This window comes from Calliphora vicina, chromosome 3 (assembly GCF_958450345.1).
Source record: "Calliphora vicina chromosome 3, idCalVici1.1, whole genome shotgun sequence".
Classification (NCBI taxonomy): Eukaryota; Metazoa; Arthropoda; class Insecta; order Diptera; family Calliphoridae; genus Calliphora; species Calliphora vicina.
In genome coordinates this window covers 59,124,567-59,144,331 of record NC_088782.1, presented here as the reverse complement: position 1 = coordinate 59,144,331, position 19,765 = coordinate 59,124,567, and the positions used below count along the sequence as shown (strand labels likewise).

At 29.8% G+C, this 19,765-nt stretch overlaps 1 protein-coding gene across 1 annotated transcript; it reads right to left on the bottom strand.

Annotated features, from left to right (window-relative positions):
* Positions 1 to 10,513: 10,513 nt before the first annotated feature.
* Positions 10,514 to 18,646, bottom strand: LOC135953788 (odorant receptor 4-like). Its single transcript, XM_065503795.1, has 6 exons — positions 18,317 to 18,646; positions 18,158 to 18,250; positions 14,488 to 14,593; positions 14,098 to 14,422; positions 13,828 to 14,032; positions 10,514 to 10,791 (listed from the first exon to the last, which is right to left on the bottom strand). Exons 1-6 carry the CDS (start codon positions 18,620 to 18,622, stop codon positions 10,579 to 10,581), a joined length of 1,248 nt encoding a protein of 415 aa, XP_065359867.1. The 5' UTR covers positions 18,623 to 18,646; the 3' UTR covers positions 10,514 to 10,578.
* Between the last annotated feature and the right edge of the window lie 1,119 nt (positions 18,647 to 19,765).

Sequence of the window (19,765 nt, the reverse complement as noted above, 5' to 3'; positions counted from 1 at the left end):
GATAAAATTGGACAAAAACAAGATTTATATTCACCTAAATCTTTCTACCAACTTTTGTGAGGATCGGTCCATAATTGACTCTATCCCCCATATAAACCCTACATCAGAAAAATATTTTAACATAAATTTTGACATAAGTTATTTAAAGTTTTAAGAAATTAGTCACTCTATCAAATTCTGTACAGTTCGGGACATAACTGATTCAAGTCTCCATAGAAATCCAAAACTACATATTGATGGTGGGTAAACAAGATTCGATACAGCCGAATATGACACTCTTATTTGGGTTGAAAAATGTACTTATTGTAATGAACAATGAGACATGCGGTCAAGCGGAATTTAGAACACTCGCATGTGATAAGTTCCCTAACGCGTTTAAGGGAGTAGAACATGGATGAACACAATATTGAATATATTTAAATATACCTAAATCTACCAAATGACCACCAGTGTCGCACAGTGTTTTAGAAACATTTTATTTTGGAAATAATTTTGTCTGAAAATTTAGTTTTTTCATAAAAGATGCCGCTCTGTCGTTATGTACTCAGTGATATCTTATTAAATTTTGGTATGTCTAAATATAATAAAAAATAATGTTTTATTTATAATCGAGACTTTTCCTTTTTAGATAATTTTATATAAATCTGAATAGGACTGATGGTGGACCTGTTCCCTTAAATGATCCAATTTTTTCATTACACACACTTACATTTGCTTTTAAAAACTTATAAAAAATGTATACGAGCCCGAAAAAATATTGTCTCTACTCTCCAATCCAACTACGAACCCTATTAAATTCAAATCATCGCAGAAACGCCTAAACTCCAACTGTGTAAAATTAAGTTCTTTAATTTATATCTTGATTAGAGTGGTCAAACCGGTTTTCGAATTATTCGAAAAACCGGGTTTTTTTTCCAATTTTCCGGTTTTTACAAAAGGACGGTTTTCGAGTTATTCGACAAACCGGTTTTTTTTCTCGAATTATTCGACAAAATCGAATATTTTTTTTTATTTATTTTAAGATTTTGAGATTAACTTTAATATTTATTATAATTAGCGATTATTTAAACAATACTATTCTTCTAAATGTGTGTTATGATTTCATGTTAAATGCCATTTACAAGTTACATATCAAGACCAAGGCGCAGTTTCAAAGTAGGCCTGTGTTAATTAACAACTCCATCGTGATTGTTATTATTTCGTAAGGGCAATCAGGCTCGTTTTTGTTTTTTTACCTTCGAGAATTTTCTCGTACTGGCGTATGTGATGTAGCTTCGTATAACGGTTCCTTTTTTTTAAACAGTCCCGTGCTAAAAGAAAGTTCATCTGATTTAGAATATATTGAAAGTGACTCGCAAATTTTAGAAGCTCAGCTCAGTTTAACATTGAAGTTCAAAATCCACACATAAGAACTAATATTGCAACAACTAGCGACTTAAAACAAGATTTTGAGTATTAGGAAAAATTGTCAAAGAGTTAAAATAAATTAACCCTCATTTTCTCAATATCTGGTTATCGTTTTTCGTAACGATAAACCTAAAACATTTGAACATGAGAACTGTCAGTTTATCGTCACGATAAAAAATAACCAGAGATTAAGAAAATGGGGGTAAGTCTTTTATACAATGTAATTTTAATAGTTAATCCCAATTCAACTATAAGTGAATGTGTTATTTCTGCTTCTTTAATCAAAAATAAATTAAGGAATTTAAATTGTATTCTCTTCTTGAAATAATATTTTAAGAAATACAACTAACTATTAGTATTATCTAAAAGTATGTATAAATAATATTCATTTGTACGTCTATTGAGTAAATTTGAGTAAATTTAAAGTTATGTTAAATTAATTTTTAGAAGACTGGATGATTTTTTAATTACATAGTTTTAATAAAAAGATAGTTTATGCTTAATTTATACTACAATTATTCGAACCGGTTTTTGATAGAAAAACCCGAAAACCGGCTTTTAAAAATTACGCTTTTTCGAATTATTCGAAAACCGGTTTTTTGTATATGTCGAATATTTGATCACTCTAATCTTGATGTTCACGAGTTACCGAATTATTTCCGACATAAAATGTTTCTAAACCACTTCTATCGAAAGGCAAATCACAAAGAACTATTCAATTTTTTTTTAAGTGTAGAAAAAAGATTATTCTTAATGAATCATATTTCAGTTGAACAAAAACAATAATAACATTATTAAATATTACCCTACATATATTTACACAGTTACATCTCTAGACATATGTAGATATACAAACATGTACATATTTTATATTTGTGGACTCATCCATAAACATTAAAAGTTATTAAGTATTTTTGTACTTTATTGGAATGCAGACTTTTCGAATGAACTTTAATAAGGAATTTTATGACTGAAAGTGGCCACAAAATATTAATGCCAATAATGAACATTTATATCAACAAACAAAAACAAAACTTTCAACACAACTCAACATTAAAATTTTAAATTGAAACAATTGAAAATGATCCTTGAAATTTAAAACACACATTTGCAAACGTACTACAGCCACACATACTAGTTACATATGTATATGAATAACTGTGCTTATATAGAAAGAAATCAGACAGACATTTGAATGAAAAATTAAAAAAAAAAAAAAATACATGAATAAAGATTTTTTAAGACATATGGAATTATTTTGTTACAGTTCGTTTTTTATTTTTTTTTAAATTTAATTTATGGCAAACATCACCACACTATAAAAGAATGAAAAAAATTGAAAATTGTAGGAATATATCGTCATCTAAACAGAAATCTACATTCGGCTGTACCGAATCTTATATATCCTTCACCAAATTATACTTGAAAATAAAGATTGGACAAATTGTATTATTGAAAAACAATCAATGGAAAAAAATAAATAATGAGCGAATTCACTTAAAAGTGAAATGAATCCATCGATTTTTATGATCGATATCTTATTTTGTTTCTATTACACGTGGCTTTGTGACAAAGTAATAAATCTGAAATTTTTTGCCGGTTTCGATTTTTCATGATTTTTTTAAAACAAAACAAGTAAGAGAGCTAATTCGGCTGTGCCAAATCTTATATACCCTTCACCAAATTATACTTTAGGTAAACAAAATTTAACTTTTTTTTTCAATTGTTTTTCAAAATTTTTTTTAAAAAAAGTTTTTTTCCAATTTTTTTTGAAATTTTTTTTTTTTTTTAAAAAAAATTTATGACAAAAAAAATTTGTTCATGAAAAAAAAATTCGGATTAAAAAATATTTTTCCCGATTTTGACCCATTGTAGGTCCAACTTACTATATATAGCCTTATCTACATCGTTGCAATGGACTTTGAAATATCTATCATTAGATATCTATATTGTCTATATTAATGACTTAGTAATCCAGATATAGATCAAAAATAGGTCAAAAATCGAGGTTGTCCCGGTTTTTTGCTCATATCTCCGTTATTTATGGACCGATTTTGCTGATTTTAAATAGTAAACTTTTAGAAAGCATGTCAGACAGAATTATTCAATTTATTTGGATCCCGAAGATATCTGGGGTCTTCAGAAAATTGATCTCAACAGACAGACAGACGGACATGGCTTAATCGACTCCGCTATCTATAAGGATCCAGAATATATATACTTTATAGGGTCGGAAATGAAAAATGTAGAAATTACAAACGGAATGACAAACTTATATATACTCTTCTCACGAAGGTGAAGGGTATAAAAATTTGCTATTTTCACGTAAAAAATATACTTTTTGCTCCAATTTATTATTACAACTCCGAAACTACTGAACCGATTGAATTGCAATATATATATAAAAATTTGTACATATCACGGGGAAAATATTTTCAAACTTCAATCAATCGAAAGAAGAACATTCACCACTCAATTTTATGTATATAAAACAAAAAACTAACATTTTGTGAAAATGAGCGAATTCACTTAATTGTGATTAAATTAGAAAAAAAATCAATCGATTTTCATGTTCGATATCTTATTTAGTTCCTATTACATGTGGCTTTACGATAAAGTAATAAATACGAACAATGTTTGCCGTTTTCAATTTTTTATGAATTTTTTAAAACAAAAAAATTAGCTATTTTCACGTAAAAAATATACTTTTTGCTCCAATTTATTATTACAACTCCGAAACTACTGACCCAATTGAAACGCAATATATATATGAAAATGTGTATATAGCACGGGGAAAATGTTTTCAAAATTCAATCAATCGAAAGAAGAACATTCACTACTCAATTTTATGTATATCAAATAAAAAACTAAAATTTTGTGAAAATGAGAGAATTCACTTATTTGTAAATAAATTCGAAAATAATCAATGGACTTTTATGGTCGATATCATATTTTGTTCCTGTTGAATTTTGCTTTACGATATAGCAACAAATTTTAGCAATTTCGTCCGTTTTCGATTTTTCATGATTTTTTTTAAAACAAAAAGAATTATTTTCACATAAAAAATATATTTTTTGCTTCAATTTGTTATCATAACTCCGAAACTACTGAGCCGATTGAAACGCAATATATATGTGAAAATTTGTACATAGCATGGGGAAAATGTTTTTAAAATTCCATCAATCTCAAGAAGAATATTAACTACTCAATTTTATGTATGTATATCAAACAAAAAACAAATTTTTTGTGAAAATGAGCGAATTCAGTTAATTTTGAATAAATTCGAAAAGAATCAATCGATATTTATGACCGATATCTTATTATTTTCGCATTATGTGTGGCTTTGCGATAAAGCAATAAATCTTGACAATTTCTGACGTTTTTGATTTTTCATGATTTTTTTAAAACAAAAAAATTGGCTAATTTCACATAAAAATTATATTTTTTGCTTCAATTTGTTATAATAACTCCGAAACTACAGAGTGGATTAAAACGCAATATATAAACGGATTAAAGGATATGGAAATTTTAATTTTTCTAAGTTTATTTTAATAATATCGGACTAACCGTTTTTGAGTTATCATTAATTATGAGGAGAAACGTATAACAAAATTTTTAATTTTACTTAAAAATTTAAAATTGAAAAATTTTACCATTTTTGTACTTAGGTATAGTGCATCAAATCTAAATATGGGGGCTAAAAAGTTTTTTTGCTGTTGACCTCTGTAATAATGTATTTCCTAAAATATACAACAACAAAAAATAATTTCTTATTCTGAATTGTGTTTTGTCAATTTAATATACGAGATATTAAATTGATATGACAGTTTACTTCTTTGTTTTTACATTTTCTTAACTCTCCGCTCTAAAATCTTATAAAAACATGTTTAACTATTTTAAATTTTGTGTCACGTTTGGTAGCATGTATGTCTTTCTTTAATTCAGCAATTTTCTTAATAATTTTCAATTCCTTTTTAACAATTAATTTCATTTTAATTTGAGCGTTAAATAAAAGCGCTACACGATTTAATTGGAAATACTCGTATACACCCATAATCTAATTACACGAGCTTACAATAAAATATTTTGTTATTCATTGAATGAAACATATTTTTGAGATAGGTTGGGTAGAGTAGCTTATTGAAAATGTGTTGTTTCTGTAATCCCGGGAAATTTTTTTTTTCAAAATTTTCGGGAAATTTTTATTGATATTTTTCGGGAATTTTTCAAAATGAAAATTCATGTTTTCTCGTATATTTGACAAGTAAAAATTTGGATTAAATACAGATTAGAAAGTTATTAGTATCTACTATTTAAATCAGGTTTTATATCTGAAATTACAATTTTTAACTACTAAACGGCTTTTATTTGCAATCAAAAGTATCCGGTTTATTTAAAGGAAATAAACCAACGTTTTGAAAAGGTTAAAACGTAACAATATTTTTTTACGTTTCCGATTTTGTTGATTCAATTTGAATGATTGATCAATAGAGAGCTACTTTACAGAAATATTTGAACTAAATCATTGCGTAATGCAATTGTAGTGCAATTTATTATAAAATATCAACAGTTTTATAATATTTATGAACATGTTCTTATTCTGAATGAAAAAATTTTGAGAAAAAAAATTCATTTTCGATTAATAATATTTATTTTTAAAATTCATTCCAATTATGAATTTCTTTTTTCTGTGTTTACTCAAGCATGCATCCATATGTATTTCTATTTTGGATTGAAAGCTCATAAAAGAATTTCCGTTTAAGGTAGAGTAATAATTTTTGAAATTTATAAAGAATTATTTTATGATTTTAGTGAAGAATAAAAAAATTTATTTTAATAAAATAAATTTTAGTATAAAACTTCCCAGACACTTGATTCTTAGTAACCCTTCACCATGAGTGGCAAGTTTGTTATTCCGTTTTTAATTTCCCCATAAAGTATATATATTCTGGATCGTTATAGATAGCGGAGTCGATATAGTCATGTCCGTCTTGTTGAAATCCACTTTCCGTAGCTCCCAAACAACTTACAAAGTTGATTGATACCATCAGTATATCGGGAATTGTTCCGGCTCGGTTGCTTTCAAAATCGAGAAAATCGTTAAACAAGTGGCTGAGATATAAGCAAAAAACCGTGGCAACCTCGATTTTTGGCCAATTTTCTATATCTGGATTATTAAGTCATTTATATAGACAATATCCATGTCTTATGATTGATATTTCAAAGTCCATTACAACGATGTATATAAGGCTATAGTAAGTTGGACCTACAATGGGTCAAAATCGGGAAAAAATATTTTTTAAACTGAATATTTTTTTAGTAAAATTTTTTTTGGAAATTTTTTTTTTTCAATTTAAAAAAAAAATGTTTAAAACATTTTGAATTTTTTTTTTAAATTTTCAAAAACAATTTTGAAATTTTTTTTATTATTATCTATCCACATTTGTATAATTTACGAGCTCTACAGAGCTATTCAAAACTAAAGGTGGTCAACTTTGACAGCCTGTGTTCTAATAGGGTGGTCACAACTTTCATCTTCTAAAAGCTTATGTCCTCCTCCATGTTGCAATCGGATTAATAGTTTAGAATAGACAGATTTATTGCCACTTTTCTTCCGACTTACCCCTGATTTGAACGGAATAATCAGTATTTATGGAACCAGCATATGCCAAGAGACTACAGTTGGAGTGTAGAGAGTTAATTTTTAGTATTTTCTTTCTTAATAAATATTTCAAAATATTACAAATCCATATATATTTTCCATCATGTACAAAAACCTTGTAAGCCAGTGTTATCAGTAATTGTTGTGCTATACATATCTACAAGTCAATCGTGTGAATTTCTTTTTAATCTATTCCACCCTAATCGGCTTAAGTGCTTAAGTTAGCACACCCTGCCTTCACACCCAATACTAAACAAATGTAAACATTTGCAAACAAATTTCAAAAATCTTTTTTTTTTATTTTCTAATATTTCCTGCACTTTTGTATCCACAATTTTTCAAAAATAAACATTTCCAATACTAAGCATATGTTTAACATGTATTATTAGCATTTTGTGATTATTTCACAAAATCAATTGGAAATTTATTAGTCATCGTATAGATTTCAAACAATAGCAATTAAAGTGTTTAATGTTTTAGTATAAACAATTCAAAGTTTAATGAGAATTTAAAAAAAAAACAATTAAAAAAATCAATTTATTAAAGAGAAATATAAAGAGAACAGATTAAGAATGCAATCAATCTTACTTAATTTTGATTTAATTCTTTCAGTTGTTTTTTCCTTTATATTTTTCAATAAGAACTTTGTTTTCTAAAATAAAACATAAAATTTAGATGATTAAAATTTGTATTGTATTACGAAGAGAAAATATCGGCAATTATAAATGAAAAATGATATCTGGAAAATATTCACCCGACAGATGTAGATTCTTTCATCAAAATTTTTAATCACTTTTTGGTAAAATGGCGGTTCTATTTCGTTAATCACATCACGGCTCCATATAGACTCTGTCCTTAACATAGCTCCACAAAAAATAATCCAGTGGTATTAAATCACACGATCTTAAAAGCTGATTTTTGTGAAATTTTGCGATCGGGAAATTTGGTTTGCAATAAATTGATCGTTTCATTGGCTGTGTGACAGGTGGCACCGATCTGTTGAAACCACACGTCATCAATAACACAGGGAAACAAAATCGAAAAAATTGTACAGGCTTTTTAAACCACTATACAAGTTTGATATATTGTGGTTCCAGTAATACAAATATGGTCCAAATTTTAAATTCTATGGAGAGGTTTTTTTTAAAAAAATGTTTAAGTAAAATTGTGATTTTTTTTAGACGTTTCTCCACATAAATAATGATAACTCAAAAACGGTTACTCCGATACTATTAAAATAAACTTAGAAAAATTGAAATTTACATAGCCTTTAATCCGTTTATATATTGCTTTTTAATCCACTCAGTAGTTTCGGAGTTATTATAACAAATTTTATCTAAAAATATATTTTTTATGTGAAAATATCAAATTTTTTTGTTTTTAAAAAATCATGAAAAATCGAAAACGGCAGAAATTCTTCAAATTCATTACTTTATCGCAAAGCCACATATAATATCAACAAAATGAGATATGGATCATAAAAATCCATAGATTCTTTTCCAATTTATTCACAATTAAGTGAATTCGCTCATTTTTACAAAATTTTTGTTTTTTGTTTGATATACATAAAATTGAGTAGTTAATACTCTTTTTTTGAATGATTGAATTTTGAAAACGTTTTCCCCATGCTATGTAGAAATTTTCACATATATATTGAGTTTAAATCGGTTCAGTAGTTTAGGAGTTATAATAAGAAATTGAAGCAAAATATATATTTTTTACGTGAAAAAAGCAATTTTTTTTAATTTAAAAAATTATGAAAAATCGAAAACGGCAAAAAATTTTCGGATTTATTACTTTGTCCCAAAGCAACATGTAATAGGATATCGATCGTAAATATCGATTGATTGTTTTCGATTTTATTCACAATTAAATGAATTCGCTCATTTTCACAAAATTTTAGTTTTTTGTTTGATATATATAAAATAGAGTAGTTAATGTTCTAATTTCGATTGATTGAATTTTGAAAACGTTTTCCCCGTGCTATGTAAAATTTTTATACGTACATTGCGTTTCCATGGGCTCGGTAGTTTTGGAGTTATAATAACAAATTGAAGCAAAATATATATTTTTTACGTGAAAATAGCAATTTTTTGTTTTAAAAAACTCAAGAAAAATCGAAAACGCCAGAAATTGTTCAGGTTTATTACTTTATCGCAAAGCCACATATAATAGCAACAAAATGAGATATGGATCATAAAAATCTATAGATTATTTTCGAATTTATTCACAATTAAGTGAATTCGCTCATTTTTACAAAATTTTAGTTTTTTGTTTGATATACATAAAATTAAGTAGTTAATACTCTTTTTTTGAATGATTGAATTTTGAAAACGTTTTCCCCATGCTATGTAGAAATTTTCAGATATATATTGAGTTTTAATCGGTTCAGTAGTTTCGGAGTTATAATAACAAATTGAAGCAAAAAATATATTTTTTATGTGAAAATAGCTAATTTTTGTGTTTTAAAAAATCATGAAAAATCTAAAACGGCAGAAATTCTTTATATTTATTGCTTAATCGTAAAGTTACATGTAATAGGAATAAAATGAGATATCGAGCATAAAAATCGATTGATTCTTTTCGAATTTATGCACAATTAAGTGAATTCGCTCATTTTAAAAAAATTGTATGTGCTTACAAGCGTGTAATTTCAGTGTAAATTTTACATGTGTTTTGTTATTGTAAACAAATTTTAACAAAAAACAAAACACATACAATTTTCTGAAAATGAGCAAATTCACTTAATTGTGAATAAATTCGCTCTAGGATTTTCTGAAGCCCAAATGCGTAAATTTTGCTTGTTTGATGATCATGCGCTCAAATTGCTCGTGCAGAATGTGTCACAAATCGCCGTACGACTGAAACCACGTGTCGTTGGTATCCATATCATTCAAATCAGATCAGTTGGTCGATTTCAATTTTGTTCGATTTTGTTCTGGTTTCTTAAATATTATTATAATATAGGAACATGAAACATTTGATAATTGTAAAACCATCTCTGTCATATAAATAATATTAACAGAAGAAATCACTTATTAAAATACACTAGCTTAAACTATTCGTTAAACATTTATTGACATAAATTCCCACAATAAGTATTTCAAATTCTATACTAAACATTTATAAAACTGACTCATTATTGTGACGTATTTCGCGTTAAAATTCCCGCCAATTTTAATTCCAACTAACGAGTTTTTTTAACATAAAAAACTCCTAGTCTATGAATTATACAAAATCCGTTTTATTCATTTTAACTTTAAGCATTTTATTAGAAATTAATTTATTAGTTTGTAGCAATTACTAGCATGTAATTTCCAAAGAAATTAAATTAACTTGTTGCGAAAAGTTCAAGTGCATAAAAATATCAATTAGTCAATACCAGTGCAATTTATAGCAATTTTGTTTGATTTTATTTTTTTTTTTTTTTATTTTTGCCAACAATCAGTTTCATGAATGAGTTTGTGTGTTGTTTGATTTGTGTTATATTTTTTTTTATTTTAATTTTTTTATCTTCCATATATTTGACGTAGTAGAGCAATATACGAATACGATTTACTCAAAATTCCCGCAAAACTTGGCAGAGAGAGTCCCATGAAACCGCCAGCTGTAAATATGAATGGACATTGTGCATTGGTTAGATAGATCACCAGAGATTTGCCATAGCGACGATCGAAGAGATACCATGATGAATTGAAACCACTGGTGGCAAGTGTTTTGCTCTGAAATGAAATGTTTTTTTTGAAGGGAGTAGAGCAGTATTATAAATAAATAGACTCTTAATTTAGAAATGAAAATAAGTAAAGAGAAAATGACATTTATTATTAACCTTTAAACGGTAATAAGGGTGAGATTGTTTGCTAATCTTTTTTTATACTCACCATCGAAATATTCATCGCAGACCCACATAAGTATATATATTCTGGGTCCTTACGAAATTCTAAGACGACCTAGATATGTCCGTCCATCTGTTGAAATCACGATAGGGCGGAAAAATAGGCGCTACCGGGCTGAAATTTGCCACAAATACTGTGTTGCTATGTTGGTTCTAAATTATACTGTAAAGTATGGCAAAAATCGGGCAACATTTGTCCCTAGTCCCATACAAGATCCGCTATATCAGAAAATATTATATTGTCACACATTAATGGTGGAAACACAAGATTCGGCACAATCGAATGTAACACTCTTACTTGTTATAGTTTTAATCGGTCGGATCGGATAATGTCTAAAATTTTATTAAAATATTTAAAAGGTCCGACTAAGTTTTTTATACCAAAATGTTCTCCGTAAAGAAAGCTTACAGAAAAACATAAAATTGTTATATGTTCTTAAAGAAAGTTTTTTTTTAATAAAAAAAGAGTTAAGTCATCTTTTTGCCCAAAAAACAGCCAAAATCTACTATTGTTTTAATTTTTTAATTGAAAATCGTTTACTTTTGAATCCATAATTGATTTGGCTCTGAAATCTTTTGTATATTACTGGTAATTTAGTTGTCTAACTAACAAAAAATATTCGAGTCGATTTGGTCTAAAATTGCGAATTTTTGTAGATGTTTCTCCACATAATTTATGATAACTCAAAAAGGGTTATTCCGATATTATTGAAGTAATCTTAAAAAAGTTCCAATTTTCAACCTGATCAATTTCTGCCGTTTTCGATTATTCATGATTTTTTAAAAACAAAAAAATTAGCTATTTTCACATAAAAAATTTATTTTTTGTTTCAATTTGTTATTATAACTCCGAAACTAATCAGCCGATAAAACTCAATATTTATGTGAAAATTTGTATATAGCATAGGGAAAATATTTTCAAAATTCAATCAATCGAAAGAAGATTATTAACTACTCAAGTTTATGTATATCAAACAAAAAAGTAAAATTTTGTGAAAATGAGCGAATTCACTTAATTGTGAATAAATTCGAAAATAATTAATCGATTTCTATGGTCGATATCTCAGTTTATTCCTATTACATGTAACTTTACGATAAAGCAATAAATCTGATCAATTTCTGCCATTTTCGATTTTTCATGATTTTTTTTAAACAAAAAAATTTGCTATTTTCTCGTAAAAAGTATATTTTTTGCTTCAATTTGTTATTATAACTCCGAAACTACTGAGCCGATTATAACGCAATATATAAGTAAAAATATGTACATAGCATGGGAAAATGTTTTCAAAATTCAATCAATCGTAAGAAGATTATTAACTACTCATTTTTATGTATATCAAACAAAAAAGTAAAATTTTATGAAAATTACCGAATTCACTTAATTGTGAATAAATTCGAAAAGAATCAATCGATTTTTATAGTCGATATCTCATTTTGTTGCCATTATATGTGGGTTTGTGATAAAGTAATAAACCTGAACCATTTCTGCCGTTTTCGATTTTTCATGATTTTTTTAAAACAAAAAAATTTGCTATTTTCACGTAAAAAATATATTTTTTGCTTCAATTTGTTATTATAACTTCGAAACTACTCAGCCGATTAAAACGCAATATATAAATTTTAACTTTTCCAAGTCTATTTTAGTAATATCGGACTAACTCTTTTTGAGTTATCATAAATTATGTGGAGAAACATCTACAAAAATTCGCAATTTTAGAAAAAAAAAATTAAAAAAAAAACTTTTCCATAGAATTTAAAATGTGGACCATATTTGTACTACTGGAACCTCAATACATCAAAATTGTGTAGTGGTTTAAAAAGCCTCTTAATTTTTTTTTGATTTTGTTGCCCTTTGTAATTTTACATGTTGAAGGTACCTTTAGCGCCGCATCTGCAGCATTTGTAGGGCCCATTTGAATAACTTAAACTCAAATACTCCTTGGCTACGCTGACGTCAAATTTTATCCCGATCAAACCAGCTGTTTGGAACTGCCAGATTTATTTCCAAAAAATTTTGATTGGATAGGGATTCAGTAGGAGTAGGATTCATCCAAAACAGGGAAATTGGGTACAGTACGAATTGAAGCCGAGCGACCTTGCCGAGCGATCAGTACTTGCGATGAAAAATGGATTCATTACAATAAAACAAAGCATAAGAGATGCCCGACCATCCAGCCGAATCGACACCAAAGCCAAATATCCATGGCGCTGAGGTAATGCTCTGTATTTGGTGGCAGCAAAGGGGTCCTATATATTATGAAACCATATTGTGGAACTTGCACCGAATACAAATGATTCGCTTGAAGAGAGCATTTGCCGAAATACTATTGTCCGAATACTATTTGTTTCGATCGATGTAAAACGCACTCTCTGGAATACGCTTCAACTTAGAACTCAGTATCCAAAATTGGCTTGATTCGTTCTTGGCCTCAAAAGATGAACAGTGCGTTTGGCTCGGAATCCAAATATTGCCCGAAAGATGGGAAAATGTCAATGTCTTCATTGATTATATTTCTCTCTTTAGGATCACCCTAATATCACTTCCTTATCATTTAATCGTACTGAATAACGACTATAAAGATTTTCACTTGACTGAAATTGATTTCGAGCCATTTTAAGAAACATGTTTCAAAATATAATTGATAAAGAAAACTACACTACATGGTTATGTTTGGCTGACAAAACACACAACAAGCTTAAGTTTAATTTGCCACAATCAAAACTGTCATTGAAATCCCTTATTTGGCCATAAAATAAACCCACTCTTTAATTTTCATTTAAACACATTAAACAGAACAAAAGAAACATGAAAACACATACAAAAACAAAAAAAAAGAACTTTAAAAGAAGTCACCTCACCTACCTGTTCAAATACTTCATTGCCAAACCAACAATAAACGAAAAGTTGACAAAAGATGCAGCCACAATAAAAATAAATTAAAACAGCCCCATTGCTGCCACCAGTTCTGACCGTGGCCTGAAAACCGGTCATGGCAAATATCATCAAAGACGTGAAAAACTGCAGCAAAACGGGCTGACAGAAAATATCCTCAGTCAGTTGACGAATTCTTAAAGAACGAACAAAAAAAATGTGAATAATTTTATCATGATATGATCTTATTCTGCCACTTACTCCCTCAATAAACAATGATGTTCGATAATCGAATTTAAACGTGCCAATGGTTCTCCTTTCCAAACCTCCAATGCTTTAGCATGTTCTTTTTTCTTGTTAACCGGAGTCTTGGCTGCAATGGTCAATTCATCAAATGACAAATTTAATATATTCAATTGAAAACGTATTTGATTGATGATGGTAACATTTAAATAATCAACGGACACTATTTGTATGGCAAATATCGAAACACTCATACCCATGTAGATGAGTTGCCAAAAGAGTGGCAACCAAGATGGCAGAATTACACGATAGGGAAATATTTCACCAGCCACAGATTCAGGATCTAATAAAATGGGAATACAATTAAGAATATAGGGATATATAGGGTTTTTTAACAGAAATACTTACGCATGAACAGCACAATCATGGCCAAAATTCCAGTTATACCCACTATACCAATATAGATGCTTAACACTATTTTGTTTTCCAATTCTCCATTTTGAAAGGTTTCAAGCTGAAATTGTAAAAAAAAAGATAAAATTTGCAAAGTTAGGAATTTCAGAAGAATAAAACCACACAGGAAAGCATAGCTGATATGATATGGGACGCCGCCGCGGGTTGCCTCCCTATCTTATACTTTGACAGGTAACTGTGATTAATAAGCAGTGGCCGGCAGTTCAGCGAATTGGAGATGTCTGGCAACGTCTATCTTTAAATTCTGAGTACCGATGAGGCTCCCATTGTCATGACGAAATATTGGTTGGCATTGTGCTAATAACTCAATTCGTAAAAACAATCAATATAAATATTGCTGAAACACTAATAAATCCGATTACGACTTACTGCCTCAAACAACGGATAATGATTGGAGGCTGGAATGTCCGAAGCCTCTCTACACCATCAAGACTGGAACAAATTTGCAAGGAATTCAATTCATATAATCTGGGTAATCTTGGCCTAAGCGAAATCTGGTGGTTATACAATGGCCCCAAGCAACTTCCAACCGCACATACTTTTATATACTCAGGTCATGACTGCAAACGAATGTGGTGTCGGTCTTATATTTTCATTTCATCGAAGGGTACATAATCCTTATTGATTATGTACCCTTCTCGGACCGAATTGTTAAGGCAAGATTTAATTCGAAATTCTGCAAAATAACTATCTTACAGAGTTATACTCCTAACGAACCTGATGATGGAAAATCGAAAGAAAACTTCTCCAACTGGTGATATCAAAATCTTATTGGGCGACTTCAACGCTAAGGTGGATAACAACAATGTCAGCATGTGGAAAGTTATGAGAACACTCGATCTTGCTACCGTACGAAACGACAACAGTGAAAGATTAGTTGATTTGTTTTTATATCAGTGGAACTTAGTTCCCATACAGGGATATTCATAAATATACGTGGGAGACACCCGACGTTCAAACACGGAACCAAATCTACCACTTTATAATAAATAAATTGAATGTGAAATCTCGCCGAGGTGCAGATATTAACAACGACCACCAGTTATTAGTTGGAGCTTTTAAGCTTCGCCCTGCGACCCATAACAAAGATAACCCGAAACGACAAAAATACAACCTGTCGAATTTTTCTAATCCACAAGCTCATCTTGCCTACAACAACGCATTAAGAGAACGCCTTCATTCGAACACAGAGTACCAGTGGCAGGATATAGCCCAAATATGGGCGGACAGCGGAAAATTATAAAGGCACGTAGACGAATTAAACATAAAGTTGATAATTCTAAATCTAGGCACTAAAGACTGATTACAGATCCGCCACTTGTAGAGTAAAACAAATGCTAAGTATGGATTACGAAAATTTCTACGATAATATCATCAACGATATCGAAAAGGCTGCGAACACTGGTAACTTACGATATGTGTACAGCGCTATAAGGAATCTTGGAAGACTGCTAAGATAAAAGATGACAATGGCAATGGCAATGACCTTAACACTATTGACCAACAACTTAAAAGATGCCATAGTTTCTTCTCGACCGCTCCTACCACAGCTCCAGATTTCTTTATAGTATCTGGGCATCGCCATCTACTAGAAAAGTCCTTCTCGCCACCCACTTAGGAGAAGTTCTTAAGATCCTCAATAGTCTGAAGAACGCAAAGACCGCCGTCGCCGACAACATCCCCTCCGAACTATTAAAGTACGGACCAATAGCTCAATATCTTAAACTGATAATGCGAAAGGTATAGAATACCAACACGATACCCATGTCGTGGAAAGAAGGAATAGTTGTAACAGTGCCCCAAAAAAGGTGACCTATTCCAATGTAAAAACAGGAGGAGTATAACACTGTTAAATGCAATCAGTAAGGTGGTGTCGCTATTAATACTTAAGAGGATCAGCCCATTTATTGAACCAATGTGACAGAAGCAGCAGACCGGTTTTAGACCGAAACGTTCATACAAAGATCACATTAAACACTGCGACTAATAATCGAACAATCCATTGAGCACAACTCGCAGCTTTATCTTTTATTTGTAGATTTCGAATGGGCTTTTGACACGGTGTCTCCTAAAACATAATGAAGGTGTTATACAAAGATTCAGAGTCCGTAGTCCGTTTTAAAAGACATAAGATTAAACCTTTCCAAACTAACTGTGGCGTAAAATAAGGCTGTGTTCTGTCACCTACACCTTTCTTGATTCTCTTATACTAATACGACTCCCACCGTGGTATTCGCTGGAATTAAAATGAATATCTCAACGATAAAGATTATGCGAATGATTTGTGCTTAATGGCCCATCTTTTCTCCGAAATCGAGGAATGAGCAGGTCGGATTTAGACAGAACCTTCTAATTATCAAACAATCCATAGCACAACTCCCAGCTTCATCTTCTCTTTGGAGATTTTGAACGGGCATTTGACACGGTGTCTTATAGCGCTATTTGGATAGCGCTCGTTATGAAAGGAATACCGGAAAAGGTAATGAACATAATCAAGGTGTTATTCACAGATTCAGAGTCCGTAGTCTGTTTTAAAATGAATGAGATTCAACCTTTCCAAACTATCTGTGACAAAAACTAGGCTGTGTTCTGTCACCTACACTTTTGTTGTTTCTGTTATGGAATAAACTAATATCGACTCCCATCGTGTTATTCGCTGGAATTTAAATGAATATCTCAACGATATAGATTATGCAGATGTTTTGTTCTAAATAGCCCATCAATTCAACGGACACATCTTCGCTCGCATTCTATAATGAGGTAGTCGAGGACATCGAATCATTTTGTTAACTCGGAAATATTCTAAGCAAAGATGTGGGCACTGAATACGACATAAACAACCAGATGACACCTTTGTCATCTTATTATACCCTTCACCTTCGTGCGAAGGGTATATATAAGTTTGTCATTCCGTTTGTAATTTCTTCATTTCCGACCCTATAAAGTATATATATTCTGGATCCTAATAGATAGCGGAGTCGATTAAGCCATGTCCGTCTGTCTCTTGACATCAATTTTCTGATGACTCCAGATATCTTCGGAATCCAAACTTTCAATAATTCTGTGAGGCATGCTTTCGAGAAGTTTTCTATTTAAAATCAGCAAAATCGGTCCACAAACGGCTGAGATATGAGGAAAAAACCAGGACAACCTCGATTTTTGACCTATATCTGGATTACTAAGTCATTAATATAGACAATATGGATAATGATACATATTTCAAAGACCTTTTCAACGACGAATTTTAAAAACAAAAAAATTTAAAAAAAAAAATAAAATTTGACAAAAAAATATTTAAAAATTCGAAAAAAAAAAATTTCCAAAAAATTAAAAAAACAAATTTGAAAAAAAAAAAATTTTGTTTACCTAAAAATATTAAAAATTTGTATTTTGAAGTATAATTTGGTGAAGGGTATATAAGATTCGGCACAGCCGAATATAGCTCTCTTAATTGTTTTTAATTTTGAACATTTTATTAATAACTTAAGTCAGACCGAAATTACTGTTACCGAAAAAAATTAAATTAATTCAAATTAAATATGGCTAAATATGTTTTTACCATAAAATTTTGAAATATTTTAGTATATACTTATCGCTTCCTTACCTGTTTCTGCGATTTGGTGTATGTTTTTGTAACATATTTTAACTTGTCTATAACCATTTTCAGATCTTTATATCTGTAAAACAAATTTGCAATCTGTAAAGAAACAAAACATTAACACAATTTACATTTAATTTAAAAATTATTCATTATAATAAATACCTTCACTGTTCCCGTCACATGTGTCAAAGACAAACAAATATTCTGTGTTATTTTATCCAAATCATCTAGATTCAAGATCAAATCATAAATTTCAAAACCAGTATAAACAAATGTCACCAAGAAACTAGTACAAATGCCATATACCAATATTAACAATTTCATGTTGTTTGATTCCTTTTTTAGACCAATTATCGGCACCCCTGTAATATTGGCTAGCCATATGTTTAATTTGAGCGAACCAATTTCACCAATTTCCGGATTGGAGGGAAAGATATTGCCAACGAAATCTCTCCAATTTCTTATCATGTTTAAGGCGAGAGTTTAACACACTAAATGCTGTGATTTGGTTTAAAAACTATTTGATTTATACTGTTAGTGGGGGGAATGATTTATAATTTTTAAATTAGAGGTGTTAATTTATTAAAATTGTCATGTTAATGGTAATAATTGTAGGGTGAGAATTTAGAGTTGGGGACAAGTAGGAATACAATTGGGCGACAAGCAGCAATAAAAAAACACAATCATTGTGAAACTGTATATAATAGCCAAAAATCCAGCCAAACAATGACACTTGAGGATGCATTTGTTTTACGACTATCACATGTGTGTTCTCTGAACCTCAAATGCAACAATTTTGACGATTAACCCAGCCATCAAAATGAAAATGTGTTTCACACCAAAGCAAGCTGACCAAATTTACTGTTACCATTTAATAGATCTGAACGATAATAATACACAGAGAAAACAGATTTGTTGCTAATCGAATGATTCTATCTTAGTGACCGAATTTTACAGTTTGTGGCTACAATATTTTGGAATGCGTAACTAAAGTTTGGTTGCCTCAACTGAAATTCTTCTTTATCAATTGACTTTCTGTTGTTAGAACTGAAAAATGCTATGTATGCACCGAATCATTCGATTGGCAATAAATTCGGTTGCTATCACGAATCAGTTTTCTCTGTGTACAATTCCATTTTGCTTTTATGAAAAACGTGTTGCTAAGGACAGCACTTCAAATTTAAGTGTGGCTTTGTCGCTTTTATTGTAAATACCAAGCAATCAGGGAATGACAAGTATATTGTCAGACAAATAATTGTTCAACTACTTGCTTTAACTTAAGTTAATGTGACAATTTAATTTTCTATGTAACACACAGTTTTACAGTTTTATACCTATAATTTTATTTAATAAATATGTTTACGACAATTTAATATTTATGAATAACTCAAAAGAAATTAACAAAAGCTTTAAGTTGATTGAACCAAGTGACAACAAATAAAGGTGTCTTTTTTTAATTTTTTACAGGAATTACTTTAATAAATATGATTAAGTTTATGGAAATGCGTAAAAAAAAGGATTAAAACACTTGCATTGGTTGAGGCAGGCAGATGGGAAAAAATATTTTTGGTAAAGTACAAGGTGGCGCAAAACTAATCAGAAAATGCTATA